Genomic DNA, 14,575 nt, shown 5'->3' with positions numbered 1-14,575 from the left:
TGCATATAGTAGACGCACAACAGATGACTGCTGACTAAAGAAATGAATGGAGATGATCAGATGGAAAGTGATTTCTGACCACTGACAGTGCTACATCAAAGAGGCAAAAAAAGAGATTTAGGAATATTCCAGATTATAAACTTTTTATTTAAAAAATAAAATTATAAACAAAGTACAGAAAAATATTGACACCTGTGATAACAAGGAAATGACTCCTAATCTTTAGGGCAGTTGTTATCCTGGAAGAGCAAAATCATGAGTTTTATAAAGAACTTTTGTTGTGCAAAGGAGGAATGTACTTTTAAAGGTTCATTTGTAATAGGTATTTGGCATTGACAAAAAAAGTATTTCTATCTATATATTCAACATTCTGCAGCATATTTACATTCAAGTTACATTTCCAAACTCTATGCCAAATACAGTCTAACTCACCATCAAAAATCCCTAAGATATTACTAAAATTCTGTTTATTTGGTGGGAGTACAGTATGACTTTATTAGAAAATAATTTTATGTTCCTTCTAGATCAATTATATTTTAACTACTTCAACAAAATTCACTGGCCTTTTCTTCCCAGCTGAAGCCAAGCCTCTTCCAGATAAATTAAACACAAATTGAAACTTGGCTAGAAACGAAGTTACATAGTAGTTTTTTTCCTCCTCCCTTATTTAAACTTCCAATGGAAGGACACTGGCTCTGATAAATTACTTTTCTTTTCCAGTAGTTAGGACATATTAGGGATACAAGTTGCAGAATTTTAACTTCTTTTTCAAAGACGGCTGAAGCAATTTTCCCTTTCAGTTGTTACCAAATTCCTCATCAAAATAACATATTCAGAAACCCACATAGCTTTCTGAAAACTTTTCTCCATTTTCCCTATACATTCCTCGAATCAGATTACTTACTCATTAACAATTTGTTCATTTCTTGCTTAGTTTTTCTAAATTACACTAGGATAGCTATCCTAATTTACTGATAATCTTACCATTTCATTTTCTAAATTATGATTTTATTAAAATCAACATAAATTATACATAGCTTCCATCTTTACTACAGTTCTCAGAGAAATTTATCTGAACTTCCTGGGTGGGGAGGTGGGGTCAAAGCTCCACGGGGCCTGTCTGTCTAGGCTGGCCAAAATAAAATGTCAAGATTTGAAAATTCTCAGGCCTCCAAGTGATCCCAAACAAATCAAATATACTCAGAATGTATCAATTCTTCCTCAATTCTCTCAAGTTCATTTTTTATGTCTAGTAAGATAAATGAGTGACAAAACAAAGGAGACCCATGAATGTCATTTAGTGGAGCTCATTCTTTCTAACTGACTTCAGGTTGTAACTTCTCCTCCAGTACATGAGGGCTGGCAGTTGGCAGCAGGTTGCTGAGTTGACACCACTTCTAATTCAGATTCACGAACAAAAACCACTGCATCACCACTTACGTTTATAAGACACTGTGCCTATAAGAACAACAGGACATGTTCAGTCACAGACTCAACAACACGCTCATACTCTTCTGCTACCCTGGGGGCAGTGCCGAAGAGCTGAAAAAGCGTACAACCCAAGAGAAAAATGAGCAAAGGATAAGAAGGCAATTCACAGGAAACAAAGAAACTCATTAATCTAGTTATTCAAGTTTTTAAAGGGATCTTTAACAATTGTGAGTTATTAACAAACTGATAAAAGAAATTTATTCTAAGATTTAACCTAAGCAACATTCCCTTGTCCCCATTAACAGAATTATATTACTTATCAGAAATAAACAAACAGTGTGGCCCCATCATGATGTACTCTTCACCAGCAGGGCAGTTAGAACTAGACATCATCACATTCCAAACCAGGGGGCATCTTTAACTGTCCTCCGTTAGCCATCATTGGATCCCAAAGACCCACCAAGAAGGTGGTGGAAACAGTAATTTAGGAGCAAAACTTCCAGAGGTATTTAAGAATAATAACTAATCACTGGGGATGTGAAAACAGCATCTGACCTATGCAGGACCATGGTTACCAACATATTCATTAAAACATGTTTTAAGCCTCTAGAATCAAAGAGCTTTGAGGAGCAATTCTCTTTTTCAAGGGAGGGTGGGAGGTGAAAAGGCCATGGGATACATTCACAGGTTCCCGCCATCAGAGGTTTTTAACCCCATCTCACCTGGTTTTTATTTGGATTCTCCATGAAGACACACTGCTTCATTATGTAGGAGACAACAGCATTCCCTCCCAGTGCAGCCACGTGAGCTCTCACCATCGCAAACACTTCAGCAATAAAAGCATGGAGAAAACCACTGACACCTCCTTCCTAAATGATGACGCGCAAAAAACCAAACTGGATACATGTGTAAACTAATGTACATCAAACATCAAAGAATACATATTAAAGCATCTTAAGTGATCTTAATATAACAGACGATCATTTTAATTCCCTCCGTAATGGGGATTTGTTGCACGAATGAACAAACAAACAAACCTTTACTGAGCACATGTCTATGACAGGGATTACTATCTTCATTTTACAGATGATGAAACTGAAGCTCAGAGAATCTGTGACATGCCCATGACGAGCCAGGACCACAGAGCTGGCGGACAGATGGCAGAGCAAGAGTTCTAACTGTCCCTCCATCTTCAGCACCTCCCTCTATCAAGTCGTTCCCAACATCACTCAAATAAATTGATGGTAAATATAAACAATGAGACTTCCCTGCTATCCGCATCTCCTTTTCTGCAGATGAACCAGGTTCCAGTCGCACTTGTCTTCTTCACTTTCTCAAAGGTTTGACATCTTTTCCTGCCTCGGGGTCATTGCACATAAAGGTTCCACACCCAATTTTCCACCAGGGTGATTTTTACTCAATTCTTCAGGTCCTGGTTTACATGTGACTTCCTCAGAGAAACCTTCCTTATCAGATCTAAATTAAGTTCTCCCATTATATTCTCTGACAGGCCCTGTTGTATTTCTTTATATGACTTACTATTACTAGGAGTTACCTATTAATCACATGATCATTTATTTACTGTCCACCATGCCCGAGTTCCACTAGACTAAATCCCATCAGGTCAGGAGCTGACTCTGCTGTGCTCACAACTACATATGCTAACACCTACTTCAACAGATGCACGTACTAAGTGGTCCGTACATATTAGTTAGGGAATGAAATCCAATAGTTTGGGGAACTTTTTCAGTGTTCAAAAACAAACAAAACAGAAACCAAAGGCTAAATGAGAGCTTAAAATGCTTTTCAATCTAAGTTTTCCACAAATTTTACTGGATGTTATTTATAGTCTAGGAAGAAATTTCCAACTTTAAACTGGAGGTTAAGGGCAAAATTTAATACACTGTTAGAAGAACCATTCGTCCAGGTCATATCTTTCTGAAAAGCCACAGGATCCTACATAAAGTTTTGTACAGGTATCTCTCTTTGTAATTAAGGAATTAAGTGAGTTGTGTCAGCCTGCCTCTGACTCAATCATCACCCGGGACAGTTTTTTCTTTTACTTTTATCAGTTTTCCTCCTCCATCTCAAATCAAGAAATTCTGATAGCAGAGTAACAGAGACTACAGAGGGGTAATTTTTAAAAGATTATATAATTGTAAGCAAATAATTCATCAAGCAATGAATAAATTTGGTATATTATACCATACAGTTAATATTACAAATCTCTGTTGAAAGGAAATCTACTGTGAAGTAACATTTTGGGGTATGGTTGCTTAAGCAGTAGAGAAGGCACTTAGGAAATAAAATTTTATGGATTCAATAGTACAATATCCATGTGCTAGTAAGAGCAACCGGAAAAGGTCAATTCACCAATCTATGCCAGCTTCTCACACTCAAATTTCTTTGTCAAACTTAATGGACTTAAAAGTGTCACCTATTTTAATTCTACACTAAAAGGTTTTTGAGAGTATCTTAAGATAGTTTCTTTCCCATCTCAACACAATTAGAATATGATTTTAAAAAGTAATTTATCTTAAAGGAAACATCTATCTAATTAGTTAATCTGTCAGAAGTCACTCCCTCATTTACACAAAAACAACTTATGTTTACTCTGCACCAGGCACTGTGCTAGGTGCAGGAGGGTGAGCATGATATCAAAAATTAATAAGCAGCTGTTATTTCCAAGAAAGTATAGAAACACTGCTAGTGAAGCAATGGGGAAAAAGCATAGTTAAGTCATGTTTATAATGAACACACTTTTTAAAAATACAAACTACTGCTGAAGTAAATTTTGAAGAGTTTATTGGGTTTCACACCTAAATAATTAAAAATTTTCCCCATTCACAATAATTTGCTTAGCAGTCCTGCTCCAAAACATAAGACAAATAGAAATATAATCTTTTCTTGAGTTTAAATTCCTCTGTAATGCAAAATATAATAGGCTGACTCTGATTCTTAACTTTGACTACATCAAGTAGAAGATTAGAACTGCTGTTACTTAAAAAACAAATTAAAGTTTAATGATACCCAGCCAGTGTGAGGTAAGAACTTGAACAAACATTTTTACACACTGACCGTGAGAGGGGAGGAAAACAAGCAGGCTCAGTCTTTTTCAGAGGAAGAAAACGATAGAGCTAAATGACATAAACAATCCCCAAGACATCTCTCCATGATACAATCCCTTACTATTTCTAAATGTAAACCCTTAAAAATTGCTATTTAAATATATCTCAGGCAAATACCTACTGAGAAGACTAAGCTGTTCTTTCAGGGCTGTTTTAAACCTCTAATCAAACATGGATACATTTATTTGTTTTAGTTACCACATGATAAGGACCTGGAGTTTCTAATAACAAATGGGATTAAACCCAAAACAACTCTTGCGATAATACTAGCTGCTAGAGACAATCCAGACAGGTTATGAAAAAAAGGGTGTGTGTGTGTTACTTCTGGCAAATAAACAACCAATTTGAAACTTGTTTGGTTTTGATACTAATATCTTCAACCACAGAAAACGCACAAAAACAATGAAATAACAACTATAAAATTACCTCACGAAGAGAAGTGGTTTCCCGAATAAAAAACATGTTAATTATCCCAAGATATTTCGTTATTTTTGCTCCAGGAATGAAGGAAAGAGGTGTCATCTTAACCACCCCAACTGTAGAATTTGCACAAGGTGGAGAAGAACGATTCCGGAAATTTCCTTCACCCACTGGACTTGCTTTTTCGACTGTCACAGCTAAAATTGGAGAAAGAAGAGAAAGCATCAAGATCATATGCTGGTGACTCAATTATTCCCTAAGGTTTCCAAATAAGTGGTGACAACATTCAGCTGTCTGTGAGGCTAAGCCATGTCATGAAAGAAATTATCATGCACTGCATGCAATTAAAAACAGAGAGAGAAAGAAAAACATAAGAGGAAATGCTGGAATGGAATCTTTTGGAAGAAAAATGGCATTCCTGCAAAAGAAAATGTTGATGAGGTGGAGCTACACACACAATGATCGTTATAAAAGTGAAGAAAAAGCGGTAGAGCATTAAAAATTATCTGCTGTAGGAACAAATTATTACAAGGAGAGTGTGAAAGTTGTTACATTTCCCAGTGCAGTTTTTTCCATCTTTTTTTCAGACGACTTCATCATTGTCAACTTGTAGATAAACCATATCTTAACTAGTTGTAGTAGGTTTCTTTTCCAAACCTTCTCGATCAAACTCGTAATTTAAAAAATTCAACAAATGACCTTGGCTGTCTAAAAGTTGTTTGTTCATAAAATAACAAATAATAGCTACCACTTATCAAATAACTACTATAAACCAGACATATATACATATATATACACACACACACATATATGTATATATATAATCCTTACAACAACCCAGCAACGTAGGTGTTATTATCTCCATTTTACACATGAGAAAACTGAGGCTCACAAAACTTAAATAACTTGCCCAAGGTCACACAGCTATTAAAATGGCACTACTAGGATTCAAAACCAGATCTGGCTGGTTCCATATCTTGTGATCTTCCCTCTAAAACACAGTTCCTTCCCTTTAATGTAAAATCTTTCACTCAAATACCTCAAAGTCTACCAAAACACATGGAGTATAGATAAAGAACATGTAAGTACTGATCCTGAGTCTAGCAGTGAGATAAGAGTTGACCACTTTCTCTCTGGAAATATCTCATTCTTTTATCACTCTGGATATCGCTCTTAGTAAACTGACAAATACCGTACACTACCTAGTACCTTGGGTCCTGGAAGAGTGTCTCTTCAATAAGAGAGCTCATCATTCCCTTACGCTAGATGATATAATATCTATTTATATACTTTCAAGAATACCTTCACGAAAATAAAATACTAAAAACACAACCCTACAGTTAAAGTTAAAAAAATCTAAAGGCCCTTCAATAGCTTTTGCTAAATGACCTTTAGAGTCTGCAGCTTTCACACTCCAATACATGATTGATTGGCAATGTTATTACTGAGTAGTCAGGTCTAGCCTTCACCACTGGGAAATCAAGGATATGCTTCTCAGATTGTAACATGGTAGAAACATCCGCCTACTTGTCTTAATTGATCCACGCCTTATGGTCTGAGCTTTCAGTTTAATGAGCTCTATCCAGCTGCTGCATCTGTCTGCAAAGGAACTGTAATCAACTGACGTTGCTGAAAACACAGACAGAAAACAAAAGAAAAAACAAAGAAAAAATATGGATGACGTCTCTTACTCGTCATAACACTCCTTCCGATGATGTAATTTAACTGTAACTTAGGGGAAAAAGTGGTCCTTTTCAAGTCAGGTAAGAGAGATAGTAAAGAGTCAAGCTTTAGACACTGATTTGTCCAAAACCAAGTTCTCGGCTGGCTGAGCATCTTTGGTGATGTCACAGCTGTGTGGTCTCTTAGGGGGAATGGAAGCGGGTCTAACAGAGAGATCAGGGAAAGGACCATACGCTGTGTTTTAACTAACTTCATTTCCCATTCTTTTTACTTCACACTGTTTTAGCTGTTTATATTCAGGGCTTTAATTTACAATCAGAACTTTGTGAATAATTCCTTGCCCTATTTTTACCCTGAAATCAAAAATAAAAATAATGAGAATCAGATGGTGAAGAATACATGAAAAAAAATCACTAGTTAACTTATCTTTTGTTAAAATATCTTCTTTCTACCAATAGTAACAGCAAAGCCAAAGGGTCATTTTTGTCAATATTCTATTTCCACGTCTGATTTTGGCGACAAAGCTTCTGATAACATGGGGTGAGGGGCAAGTGTGAGCCTAACAAGTTCTCATTTTAAAAAGAATAACTTTTACTACTGCTGAGCTAAAAAACAATGTTAAAAAGCTAAAGCTTTATTTTTAGAAGGTGGGACACTATTAAAATGCTAAAAATGTAAATATTCGTTTAATTACTATTTTGTAAGACACATTCTAACTACAATAAAGCCACATTTTGGTGTCTATTCCATCGTCCAGTGCATTTCTCTGATGTCTGTACGCTTATGAATCACCACACTAGAATTTCACACCTTTGGAGACTATTTGCTTAATTAGACAAACTCACCTCTCTGTGCAGCTGGTATACCTGAGTTAGAACTTGCACTCTCCAGGTGTTCTAATAAGACAATATGAACAACATTAGCTTGGGTGCTAAGTATAAGCCAGTATCTCTTCTTTGCTCTTGGTTAATACTCTCTAAAAGCCAGACGAATAGGAGGAAATCTTTATGGCTTCATTATAAAAGTAAATCAAATAGAAGTATTTAGGTTTAAAACGCAGTTTCTATTGATATATGAAAACTAGCTCCATTAATAAATACCATGCCAAGAAAGGTTACTATAACACAAAAAGTTTCAGAAACTCTACACACAAAATATCAACACAGTAACAAATGTTAGTGGGATGGAAGCAGGACGTGAGAAAACTGAACAGAGAAAAGGGTCAACCTACTGGGAAGAAAATCTGAAATGAAAACCAGAAGGGAAATATTTGTGGCGGAAGAGCCAGTAAGATTAAAAATCACAGACAAGGCAATGACCTATGTCTCACCGATAAACACAAACCTCAGCCTGACCCGCCCCCTCACCAGCAACCCCTTCATTCAAGGCCTTCGCTTTCAACAGCTCCTTCTGGAGCTATCCAGACTTTGTGGAACTAAAAGGTGACTGCTCTCCACGGAAATAACTAGGAATCCCAAACTAGAATCCCCTTTACAGTAAGCTCATAAAAGCAGCATCCTGCATTCTCCCTGATAGTTTATATTTTTACTATAGATATTTAAGTCATTGTACAAATTTAAACAGTACTATTAAAAAAAGAAAACTTCATAATCTATTTCTAATGTTCAGGCTCTATCCACACTAGCATTATTTGAATTTTTGTTTCAAAGAATTTCAGAACTGAGAATATAGTGTGGCCAAGATAGAAATAACACATAAAAACACTAAGAATAATTTAGGTCAGCCAGTCTTTTTTTAAATTATAAACTAAGTAAATATATGTATTTTTGTCTCTGCTTAATGTGTTGATCTTTTGGTAATATTCTTAAATTAGCAAAAGTTATACATTTCAAAAATTGGATTTATATAGAATGTTTCTGCTAATTGGGTGCAATGGAAGTATCTCCCGCACCCACCCCACCCCCCAATTTTTAAGGCAATGACCACAAGCTAACACTGGAGAGTGTACAGTGGCTGACAATCCTCTTACAATACAGAACTGTCCAATAAAAGGGATCACTAGGTGAGGTCCATAAAATGACTATGAGGAGATCACGCTGGACGTGCCCTGACCATCATGCCCTCAGACTGTAGTTCTAGAGGGAGCATCCTCCTGATTCAGGATCCTGAGGGGCAATGGAAGCCCAGGAAGCAATGGGACCTACAGGAGGAAGACCAGAACAGAACTGACATTCAGAGGCTTACCAGATCTCTAGGGACAGTTCAGCCTGGAAACAGACCCAGTGCAGAAGCTGGGACAGTAAATAGCCCACCCCAGGCTCATACATCCGAGGAGGGTCCCAGAGCTCTCGTATGCCCTGTGCAGTATAGCCTCGGTAAGTATAGACACAGAAAATATAGGCGGCATTAGGTATTCTGTGAAAGTTTTTAAAATGTGGGGATGGGAAGGAGGGGGAGGAAACTAAAAGAAAAAGTGACAATTACTAAAATTGTCCCCTATACCTTGATATTATCTTGGTAATATGGAATTCTCTAGTAGCAACTGTATATAATTTAATGACAAGTACCCATGAAAAGAGCTTAAACATGTAGAAGGTATCTGTTCCCATCTCTAAATATGTCAGGTGGAAAAAAACAAAGGTATACAATGATCAGTAGAATATTTGTTTTTAAAAAAGGATAGGGTATCTTTGCAAAGACAGACAATAAGCTGTTAAAGAGTATCTGCCTCTTGGGAAGGAAAACGAAGGGAGAAGGAAGCTTTATTTTGGACAATGTGATTTTTTTTTGTAGTATTTGAATTTTTCACCATGTACACTTAATAAGTACACTTATTACTTTTCCAAAAAAAATTTTACGAAAGGTAGAGGAGAAACAAGTGAGGGAAAATATTTATTCCCTGCCTTCAAATATGAATGTGTTTGAATTAAAATTTGAAAAGAACAAAACTTTTAAATTAGAGACGTGGAGGGAAAGGCTGAGCGACGAGATTACTGACCTCACTGAAGGAGAGCAGGTTCATCTCCTAACACGCTTGCCAGGATGCTCATTTTTTCTCTCAGAAAAAAGGCCCAAGAGGAGCTGGTCCTGGCAGCAACTGGACATCAGCACCTCGGACTGGTTTGAACACCTCAAGTATCTAATGACCTCAGACTCTCAGTCACTCTGCTCCCTCTGATTACAGTTTGGCTTCCCAGGTAATAACAGGCTTTTCCAAAGAGAAGGTACTGCAGATATTAGCTGTCTGGCTCATTGACAAAGCAGTAATTCTGCTTAAGAATAAATAAATTCGTATGCAATCTCTAAGCCAATACTTAAAAAAAGACAACATATTTCATACTCAGGGGTAGAAATCTTATTAAAAGTCCTTTGGGCTTTGTTGAGGAGCTGGCACCCAGTTCTGGCTATTTGCACATCTCTGTGGAAGAGTTTGACACAAATACTTCGTATGCGAGGTCCCCACTGTAGCTGCAAAGATAGTCTACAGCAAGCCACCCAGCAGCCCACTTCTCTTACCATTTCCTTTCCCATTGAATACAATTTTGCTTTTTTAAAAAGTCACCAGTTACTGATAATTGCACTATCCCTCAAAAAACAACCCTAGAAAGTTACTGAGGCAAACGGAACATGCAGATTGACTAGTCTTACTACACTTGAGCAATTTTTAACAGGCCTTAGCGGAGTGGGGAGGGGGATTAACCTAGATTAAAGCAGTTTAGGGAAATGAGCATATAGATGAAAAACAGGAAAAACATGTGGCAAGAATTCCTCCTCCCTCAATTATACACCTGCCCGTGCTTCCGAAGTTTGAGATGCTTCCATTCTCCTAAATAACCAATGACAAAGGTATGGGTTAGCTATGATAAAGCTTTACAATGACTACTCTTCTAACAACTTACTTTCTACCATTAAAATTTACAGATCACCCTTGCTTTGAATAACTAAAAAGTATTTGAGATAATCTTTTCCAGTCACCCTAAGAAAATTACAAAATTTGAAAAAACTCCCGCAAATTCTGAAAGGATTCTCTGGCAGATTAAAATATATGCAATCTGGAGTCTTTAAACTGTATGCTTTATTTTCCTGTTTAACCATTCTTAGTTTTAAATTATTATGATCAAAATTTGGTTTTATGTCCCTTTAAGCATTTCCATCAGTCTATAATGCATTGATCAGCTATGTCTTATAACTATAAAATCTGGCTTAATGACTGAGTTAAACAAATGATGTACATAAACATTCAGTATAAATCTGGTCCATAATGGTCTTTAAATATTGGTGGATTGATAATGAAATTGCCATATTATAGTTAAAAATTACTAAGGCATAGAGAAAGACACAAATTGCTTCGATCTGGATATTCCACTAGTAAAACAAACAAAAAAAATTCAACTACACAGGTACACAGGTAATACACAGGTAATACATACAGTAGATGACAAAAGACAATTAGCTGTCCTATTTGAGTCATTAAAGCTTCCAACCCCGGGTGTACAACATCCTAACTCACTTGCTTTTCTTCTTCAATCCCCATCATTCACTCTTCCTCTCACTCCCATCCTTTGTATCCTTTTTTCCAAATAATCCTTGTTTTGGGTCAGTTACCCAATTCAATTTTCTTTGCTTTTCACTCCCTCTTCCTCTGACTCTGGATTTCACTGCCCTCGAGCTCTTGGAGAAGCTAAGATTCCTTATCTCTACTTCTCCATCAACTCTTTCTTTCCTTCCCACTTCTTGGATGAGGTTTTCACATTTTCCACTGTTTAGTTTCTGTTTTCCTCTCATTCTCCTTCCCCTCAGCATTTTTCTCCTTTCAGGACCCCTCACTCATTGCTGTGGCCACGGATAACATGAAGAACTTTAGCATTTTTTATAGTTGCTACCATTTGGTCACAGTGACAAAATATATCTTAAAAAAATGAGAAAACAGACATGCAATGAATTCTTAATAAATAAAAACATTTTTAGTTAGTATAAAGAATTATATATACTTGTAAGAATTCAGAACCATTAGTTGGCAGGAAAAAGGAAAAGCTAACTTTTGTAGTTCTTATAGATTTATATTTCTAATACAAGTTTAAAATAATGTGAGGCAAGTCATTTAAGTTTAAAAAATTAAACTATCTTTTAAAATCAAATTTGGTTTAACAAAAAGTAATTCTGATAGCCTATCATAAAAATAAAGAAAAAAGCTTCAAATGTGTATACCTAAATATGGAGTATAATATATTGAGGGTGTAAGCAAACTTGTTTTCTTTTTTACTGAAATCCAGAATTTGACCTATATTTGTCTTATTCGTCAGCAACTGCTCAGTGAAAAGAGAACTTCTCCCAGGCTATAGCTAATGCCACTGAACATGAGGATACCACCCCAGCATAAAGCAAAATGAACACAGAAACAAGGGTGGTATAAAAAGCTTTTCCTCTATACAGTTTCATCCAATAGTATATAAACACTAAAACTGACTTAATTAAACCCTTTTATAGACTTAAACTCTCAGAATTTTAATGAAAGCAATTATCCTATTATAGATTAGATTTATAAAGTATTTGAGATCTATTTATAGTGGTATATAATTCAAACACATTTGTCTAATATAAGTTCTTAAGTCCCACAATATGGTATCAAATATCTCGAGATTCAGGTCTTTAGACATGTATCTAAAGTAACATGCCAACCTTTTATAAAAATTACATGCATAAAAATTTTAAGATTAATTACAGTTCATGAGAAATATCTTACTGATTTTTAAAAAAATTTTACCCAGATTACATTCACTCAGATTCCCCATTTTTACTACATTTGCTCCATCTTTTTTCATTTTCATTTCATAAACATATATATCATTTCTAAAGCCTCTTAAAAAACCACTTCAGAGTGAAGTGACAGATATTCAGAAAGCTGACATGTAGATGTTAATGATGAGGAAAAAACATTATGAAAGTGGTACAAAAAATTTGCTATAGTCATCTTTTTTCTTAACACAGTTTCATATTTAAAAAAAAGTAATTTATGGTGATGCCACATCATCTCTGTTCCTCATAGTAGTCATCAAAGAATTTTGATGACCTTCACATGATAACGTCCTTTAAGAAATTACTTAGGCTCAGCATGTTTTAATATTTCAAATCAGAAACATCATGATAACCATCAAGGTAACACCAAATCAACCACAAATTTGAGACATACATCAAACTATTCTATTACCTTGAGAAACAAAATATATAACTAATATAACAAAAGATGGAAGGAAAAAAATTAAGCATGGATGGACAATTCAGGCCTAAGCTTACTCTACACTGTCAATTAGGAAACATGTTATTGAAGCATCTTTTCTTCACATAATATTCACTCATTTTCAATAACACAAAAAGATAAGGAAAGGTTTATCTACAAGTGAAAAGATGGAAGTATTAATAAACATACTGTGCATAGCTCTTGAGACTACTCTGTCAACATAAAAGGAAATTAAAAATTTTAATATATTATCCCATTTGTGATAAGAACATGAAAAATAAATTAGTATTCAAAGTTTTCAGAATTAAAAAAGATAAATCTCGATCAGCTTAGCTAACTGACCTAACAAAACTATAAAAACTATATATTTATTTACTTATCAGTGTTAGTAGTTAACTTTTAAACCTCTTGTGGTTGCAGATAAGAAAGTAGAGAAGTTCTCTGAGCATTTATTCCTCACCCTCACCTTTCTCTCTCCCACCTATTTCCTCTAAACTGCTAAGCTTAACTTTTCCCAGATATTTCTATTCTCTATTCAAAGCCTTCCTTCATGTTACAATGTTCAATTACTACATTCATGATATAACACTCTATTATTACACTTTTCAGACCTTTTCAAAACCCATTCTATCCTCAAATTTTCCAAAATACTTTGAGATAACTTTTTCTAATATATACATCATAGCCCGTGTTCTCCTGGAAAGACATGAGGAAGCAAAGACAATACATAAGCATGCAACGTAAACCACAATTTACACGACTTAAAAAAAAATAAACATAAACTTTTTAGTGTTCATTGATGATTTTAAAATGTAACATTCAAGGAAAGGCACATAAGTTTTATAGTTAAGCACTTAGTATTAAAGTTTTATACATATTAGTATTAGATGTGATATTGATCATTATGAAGCTGACAATGGTGACGGTGACGATGATGATGATGACGATGATTAAGGATGGCATGATCTGATTCAGTGATTTTCAAACTTTTTGAAACCCTTTCTTCCAACAAAATCATATATAGAAAGCTGATACATAAAGCGTAGTGCATTGAAGCTGCTCTAGTTCAGAGGTAGGGGGTCTAGAGACCTATCTTCTCACCCCCCACACCTTGCCTCCTGGAAGGTCATGAGGCACCTCTGAAGAAACTCTATGGTTTGGAGGAACAGAGTTTAAAAACCATTGGTTTAACTGATTTGAAGTTATTTGGAAAATTAATTAACAGAAGCTCAGTGTGACCTCAGGCATAATTTAGCTTTTATGTTTTTAATAATAGGGACATGTTAATAATTGAAGAACCATAAACTATAGAAACTCAAGAAATCAGAGAATTTTAAAGGCTAGAGAGAATCTTAATCCTTTCACATTTTACAAATGAGGAACTAAGACTTAAGTGGCTTAATTAGAGGTTACCTGGCCCAAGTTCTCACACTTTATCAGTAGCAGAACTGAGAAGAAAAGCCAGGTCTCTTGGTTTATTATTCCACCTATGGCCCCTCTCCATGCTCCTTAAAATAAATTGCAAATATTTTAGGGACTGTTCAGATATGACTTATTCTACTCAAATTCTTCTTTCCTTGTTTTTTAAGTTCAGAGTACTATTTGTGCAAAATATACTGATGACTTCAAAAAGCACTAGTTCTCATTACCTTTGAAAATATTTTGAAAGCTATTGCAGAAACTGTAAGTTATCAATATAGATATGGCCAATTTA

At 35.4% G+C, this 14,575-nt stretch overlaps 1 protein-coding gene across 6 annotated transcripts in view; it reads right to left on the bottom strand.

Annotated features, from left to right (window-relative positions):
* Positions 1–217: 217 nt before the first annotated feature.
* The window catches only part of C2CD5 (C2 calcium dependent domain containing 5), an 81,115-nt gene continuing 66,757 nt past the window's right edge, over positions 218–14,575 (bottom strand). For 3 of the 6 annotated variants that reach the window (XM_061204486.1, XM_061204488.1, XM_061204487.1), the window contains 5 exons: positions 7,508–7,558; positions 6,507–6,608; positions 4,986–5,176; positions 2,154–2,300; positions 218–1,458 (listed from right to left, as the gene is read on the bottom strand). In XM_061204486.1, coding sequence (XP_061060469.1) covers positions 1,327–1,458; positions 2,154–2,300; positions 4,986–5,176; positions 6,507–6,608; positions 7,508–7,558 — 623 coding nt within the window. In that variant the 3' untranslated portion in view covers positions 218–1,326. Of the gene's footprint in view, positions 1,459–2,153; positions 2,301–4,985; positions 5,177–6,506; positions 6,609–7,507; positions 7,559–14,575 lie in introns of those variants that run through there. The other 3 variants (XM_061204489.1, XM_061204491.1, XM_061204490.1) reach the window with 3 other exon arrangements.

This window comes from Eubalaena glacialis, chromosome 11 (genome assembly GCF_028564815.1).
Source record: "Eubalaena glacialis isolate mEubGla1 chromosome 11, mEubGla1.1.hap2.+ XY, whole genome shotgun sequence".
Taxonomy (NCBI): domain Eukaryota; kingdom Metazoa; phylum Chordata; class Mammalia; order Artiodactyla; family Balaenidae; genus Eubalaena; species Eubalaena glacialis.
Note: the sequence above shows the minus strand (reverse complement) of the source record. Positions and strands in the feature narration are given on the sequence as shown.